The 6595-nt window shown below is 41.8% G+C and overlaps 1 protein-coding gene across 1 annotated transcript in view; it reads right to left on the reverse strand.

Moving 5' to 3' along the window:
- Positions 1 to 5554, reverse strand: part of LOC100649066 — a 33859-nt gene extending 28305 nt beyond the window's left edge. Inside the window, exon 1 of the mRNA XM_020865195.2 lies at positions 4463 to 5554. Coding sequence (XP_020720854.2) covers positions 4463 to 4549 — 87 coding nt within the window. The 5' untranslated portion in view covers positions 4550 to 5554. The remainder of the gene's footprint in view (positions 1 to 4462) is intronic.
- Positions 5555 to 6595: the final 1041 nt, after the last annotated feature.

Raw genomic sequence — 6595 nt, forward strand, 5'->3', positions numbered from 1 at the left:
TATCCAAGAATCATGGTGGAGAAATGCGCATCTTACAGTACAACAGTGTCTCTTCTCTCCGGCGTCCTTCTAACTCTGAATGCATTCATATTTTAGATCCTGGCATAGAGTTGCACGCGAGAGAGGCGTATGCTCGGCCGAGGATAGAAGAAGGTATGGAAGTGGCAAGGAAAGGCGTGTCGAGACAGTCGAGGAGAAAAGGAAAGAAGAAAGCCGAGGATCATCGTCATCTTCTCGCGATGCCAAGCGAGGCAAACTTATGTAACGCTTTCATGCAAGACAAGGCCAAGGTTTCCACGACTCGGACAGACGCTTCGGCTACACCTTCGTTCATAAGTGTTAGGATATCTATGGATAATATTTTTTCTTCGTAGAATATATTTCGGATTAATTTCACACAATGTAATTTACGAGATACGATTCACAGGATATATTTTCAATTGTTACGTAATTGTGGGAAAATCGAGAAAGTAAAAATACGCATAACGATACAAACTACAAGTAAAGATGTCTAAAGATAGAGTATTCGTCCTACCATTTAGTACTATTGCGATTATTATCAAGTAAAATTTCTTTAACCAGTTAACCGCGTCCGACGTGTATACACGTCAGTGCTTGATTTTAATTACGCACACCGTGATGAATTTCCGAAACTAAACTAGTAGTAGTAAACAGGTTAAAAAGCAAGCGATTTTGTTTCGTTGCTAACTCGACCACCATGTTTGAACTTTTCCAAATTTCACTCGTCTAAGCTGGTTGGAAGACGAAGAGATTTACGCGATTCACTGGTTCACTAGGTTTTCCCATTCGGCAAGAGTTCGATTAACCGGACGTTAATTAAGATCTCGTTCCACTGAGTGCAGTTGCACGGTATCGTATGTTTACGATGAAGGTATTTAATAAATATAACGTCGATCGAACGATTCGTTTCGTAAATTAAATTAAATGGAATTAAACGAAAAATCTGAAATACACGGTTTTGTGCGGATTTCCCATACTTATGAACGGAGGTGTACGTACGTGTGGTCCCTCTGCTTCATATTGTTTTATGCCACAGTCGGCGACGCATTTAATTACGTCTATCGAAAGAAACGTGGCGGATCTTGTTCGTCGGACCACCAAGATGGTGGAATTTCGAGTCAGGAGGCGGCTGCAACGCGTAACAGGACAATGCTCGATTGTATAATTTGGACGCGTCCTCCGTGGGGACGGATAACTTCCTCTGAGAACAGACCTTAGCCACCGTGTGTACCGTGTAATTATTTTCTGAGATCGTTGAAAATATAAAAAGGCTGTTCGCGCGAGAATTGTTTGACAAGGACTCGAAGGTTTCGTCCGGTTGATGTTTGTGGAGGTTTCAATGTCGCTGCTGTTAAAGTTTCTTAAGGTGTGTGTGTGTGTGTGTGTGTGTGTGGTTTAAAGCACCGAATGAAAAAATGATTTGCAGATCCTTTCGGTTAAATGTTGTATCGACTTGGACACATTTTATTTAAAACGATGATTACGAATAAAGAAGACGATTAATTAATCCAATAAAAGTAATCGGTGGTTTAAAGCGGCGAATGAAAGTGATTTTCAGATCCTTTCGGTTAAATGTTGTATCGACTTGGACACATTTTATTTAAAACGATGATTACGATTAAAGAAGACGATTAATTAATCCAATAAAAGTAATCGGCGGTTTAAAGCAACGAATGAAAATGATTTTCAGATCTTTCTTTTGGTTAAATGCCATTGACTTGGACACCTCTTACTTAAAGTGAGAATCACGAATAAAGAAGACGGATAATCATTTCAATTACAATAATTCGTGGCTTAAAACGTGAATGAAAATGATGACTTTGACATTTTTTTGGTTAAATGCCATTGACTTGGACATCTCTTACTTGAAACGAAAATTACGACTAAAGAAGACGATTAATTATTCCGATAAAAATAATCGGTGGCTTAAAGCACCGAATGAAAATGACTTTGTGATATTTTCGGTTAAACGCTATCGATTTCGACGTTTCTTACTTCGAATGAAAATTACCAACGAGGAGGACGAATAATCGTCCCAACGAAGACAAAGAGTACATTTGAAAGCGAAGCTGCGCGCGAGCCAATTTCAAAATATTTGGACGAACATTTCGCACGTGACGAAGCTTCGTGAAAGCCAAGGAATGCAAAAAGAAATGTGGTACCGCGAAGATGTAGCTAATAAAGACAAACAGAAATGGATGTCCCACGTTCCCTCCTCATAATTTCCAAATAAAAATCGACGCGCGACACAGCGACAATGGTGTCACAGCGCTTAAAACTTGCAAGTAACGTTCCTCAAAAACAATGAAATTCGCACTTTACACGCGCAACGTTTTCAATACTCCGAGAAATAATTATGTTCGCTGCGTTGGAAGCGGCGGTACCTGCTACACGTTTCCACGGAAATTACAGTGTAATTTAGTAACAATTTCAACCGTAATTATCGCACACAAATACCGCCCTTATTTTCAGATTTTACACGTCAAAAGTTCACAGTGCAGCCTGTGGTTACACATTGTTCTTTGTTTTCTTTTTTCTTCGTTTTTTTCTTCATACACGTTAGTCGAGGCGTGCGATTGACACTGAAAGCGTTCCTTCTCGTTAGGTTCGTTATCGGCTCCTAATCTTATCTTTCCTCTAAAGTTTCCTTCCTTTTTCTCACTTTCGTTGCTCCCCTTCGTCGCGGACAGTTTTTGTTCGCTTCGTCGGCTAATAACGGGAAACAGTGGAACGGAACAGGCATCGAGAAATCTTTAACGAGTTCCATGGAACTCGAACGAGAACTGTTTTTGCCCCGTTATTCCTCACTTTTAGTGTCAATCGGTATTCGCGTCTGTTTCGTACACTGTCGCTTCGAAATTGACGCCAACACCGCTCATGTTCTTACTGTTTACGAAGAGGAATAAACCGAATCATTTCAAATGTATCGGTTCGTTTCCTATTTCTGATAACGTCAAAGCCAAGTACGAGAAATCTTTTTGCATTAACAGCAAACACGAACGACGATAGTTACGTATCATCGAGTTACGTACACTCGTGAAGCGATAATAATTATCGATATTCGATAAAATATTTTTCTGTTGTTTCTTTATGAATTACGTTTTTCAATGGCATTTCCATTTTTATTATCGCGTTGTTCGTGGAATATTTATAACGATTAGTATGTTTATGTACGTGTTTACGTAATGTGCATTGGAACGAATAGTTGTACACGATACGTATATTAGATTCTAATGAATTTATTTATCCGTGTACACTGCGATCCTAAATTCCTGGTACAAGTTAGTATAAGACCATCGTATTTAAACGTTTGGATTTTCCCTTCGTAACTGTTCAAAAACTAATGATCTAAAATGCCTGAACAATCGATTATGCATTGCATTATTCATCGAATTTTACTTGTGCTGCGCGCGTTGCCTGTGAAACGGGTTTTCTTTTAATAAATGCAGTCACACTCCTCCTTCGTAAACTTAATGCGTTCGCCGCGATGCACGTCAGAATGATTTCCGGTACGGATCATAACGGAGTTTCGAAGTGTAAGCATCCGAATATCCGGAGACGGGCCTAACCATTGTGATAATGTTTTTTCGTACGTTTCTCATAGAAGAATTTCATTCGATCTCTTCTATTTCTCCAACTTCGAATTTTTCTACCACGTTATTTTTCTAAATAGATCTCGAAATTTTTTAAGGATACTTCGTACGTCGAAATTGAAATTAGTCTGTTGATACTTCGTAGTCTTTAATTCGTCAATGTTTCTCTTCGTTTTGTAAATTTGTCTACTCTCGGATCATTTGCATTTAGAATTTTCCCTTCTTTTTACGCAACTTTTTAACCACTTCACTCGTGACAATTTTGAATTCGATCGCACCTCGCCTTCAAATTTTCGTAGCTTAATTCCTCTCGTGTCTCGTCTGATGTACCTGATGCGAACTACCGGAAGAAAAATAAATTTCACTGTATGGATCGCCGAAACAGTCACCGATACTTAACTAATCGTAAGTGTGAAACTACCCAAATGATACTATGCTGACAGATGATATTTTCCGAGAGTCCTCCGTAAGAGACAAAAATACTGGAATCCAAATATTTATAGAAGTATTTATAAACCAGAAATGGCTAAATCCAAAAGCATTGCGATGGTTTACCATTTTAATACGACGTTATGATACGCGCAAATTTCGATTTCCTCTGCTTCGTATAATATTTAATTCGCCACAGATTCCATACAAATTCTTTCTATCCTGAATACTCCCACAGAACCTAACTACTAGTATTATACTTTACGTAAACATTTCGCCTTTATTTTATATTCGATCCTGACCTCCGATTTCACGCAAATGCTTGCAATTTTACACGACTCGATCTTTCCCATTTTACGTCTTCCTTTTCCCCATTTCCCACTCGATCCACTTCGCGGTACAACGCTGGTATCACTCACCTGATAAGGATAAGCTGCTGGTCTGTAGTAGCTGCCGGTGTTAATCGCCGGGTAACTTTTGCTGCTGCTGCCACACATAGAGGCCATCTTTCATCGATTCCTCTTCGTTTCTCTTCCAGCACCAGTTTCTTGCTACTCTTTTTCCACTCACGTCCAACTTCCACGGACAATGGGATCGCGTCGTCGTCGTCGTCGTCGTCACCGTCGTCTCAAACGTTTCCAGACGTGTTCATTGTTGGACACAGTTCCTTTTCTTCTGCAGTCGTCCGTGAACGATTACTACCGATTGTTAGAGAAAACAGAGGCGGAAATTTATTCGAGGGAAACGCGAGTGTTATACGCCTCCGCTCGAGCTGGAGATTCGCGCGCGTAGACACGCATAGGCCAACGATATGTTCGCGATGCCCGTGGTATTCAAGGTCACGGTTGTAGCACAATTTTTTTTTCACAGTCCTGAACAGTCCCGTTAAGCACAGTTGCCGATATATTCATACGCGACCAACGTATTTTTTCTCCTCTCGCTCTGTCTACCTTTTAATGGGTCGACCCATAAAAAACCAGTTCATTTTTCAGACCTGTTTTAAATGCTTTCGAACCACGCCGGTCCCATTTTTCACTCCGTTTGAAACGCAGAATCTCAGCTTCGATACCGATCACCAGAATCGCTTACAATCAACATCGATCGTTTTCGATCGCTTACGATTGCCTCTAATCACTTTCTCTGTGACTTCTCGCACGATAAACTCCTTCCTATGTCCGACGATTAACCGTTAATCCAACGTCTTTACCAAGAAATAAAGAAAGTCTAAATTTCGATCACGCGGTTTATCCAAGCACCGCGATCGGTTCGATGTTTTCAACGACAAATTCATTCGCGATCGTTTAACCGATGTCCCTTTTGCTCGTCTCTCTTTTTTGTAATTTATAAGGAGCGAGTATTTTAGCGAAGGTGGGCAGATCGTTGAACGACAGGTTTCGAAGAAAACGTATATCGTAGTTCGACGAGAGAAGATCGAGACGAGGCAGAAAGCACGCGGCACCGCACGTCCTTTCTCCGAGACGGTTGACCACCGACTGACAGCAGGAGATCTTCACGCACCGCCGTTCTTCATCTTCATCCTTCCCGTTCGGCTAACAGGCACTGTACGCCGTTCATCCGAGTTCTTCTTAAAGTCGAGCGAGTTAGCTTTGTCGGCTAGGCAACGCTTCACGCTACCTTACTTTTTGGCGGGTCCTCCACCTCGTGGGAACCGAGCCGGACGCTACTTTTCTTCCTTTAATTTTCGTCGCTGTTTCGCTTCTTTCTCTGCCTCTCTCTTTCTCTTCTTACTCCTCTTCTTAGGCGAAAGGTGGATTTCTTCGTTCTTCTTCATTCCACCGCGTTCTTTCACGTCACACTCCACACCCAATTATATTTTTCCAACGTTAAAACCTCTCTTCAGTCTGGACGAAACACGAAGCGAGTCTCACCGGTACGTCTGATTTCTCGCTTCGGTTATTTCGTATTGAACATTTTCTTAAGACGCACCGATCCTTTCCTTTGCCAAAATGAACGGTAAGATGGAAATATAAAGATTCGAGGACCGTAGTAGCGCTGGGTTAAGCAAAAGGCAGATTTCTTTCTTTTTTCTCTTCTCAAGCGAAACGTAAATTTCCGTTTCTTTTTCTTCTCCGTATTCCTCTCGGTCTTCGTTGTGCTTCGGGCAGCCAGGGTTCGTGCCTCACGGTCGCCGCGCCAATTTGTTCCGATTTCTTTGCGTCGCCATCGAAATCGACCCATTATTCGCGAAATGAGTCCCACAGACTTTGCGACTACGTTTACCTTGACGCTGCTCGTGTAATGAGAAAATGGCGTCCCGACGTCCGCGACTCGCGTTTAGCGCTCGCGCGGAGATTTCGATACGAGGTCAGGCGTAGTACGGACGAAGTGATTTCGATGCGCGCACGAGGCGTTGCCTTTCGGCCGTCGAAATCCTCTCAGCGTTGTCTTCTTTCAGCCTGAAGCATCGGACCAGCGACAAGCTTTCCGAGGGAATTTTTCATTTTTCGACGTAGGTGTGGCGCTCCTCTTATTTTTACCATTCTGTTACCGTTATCGCGATTTTTGCGCTCCAACGATCGTCTCACGAGTTT

The sequence above is a fragment of the Bombus terrestris genome, chromosome 10 (genome assembly GCF_910591885.1).
Source record: "Bombus terrestris chromosome 10, iyBomTerr1.2, whole genome shotgun sequence".
Classification (NCBI taxonomy): Eukaryota; Metazoa; Arthropoda; class Insecta; order Hymenoptera; family Apidae; genus Bombus; species Bombus terrestris.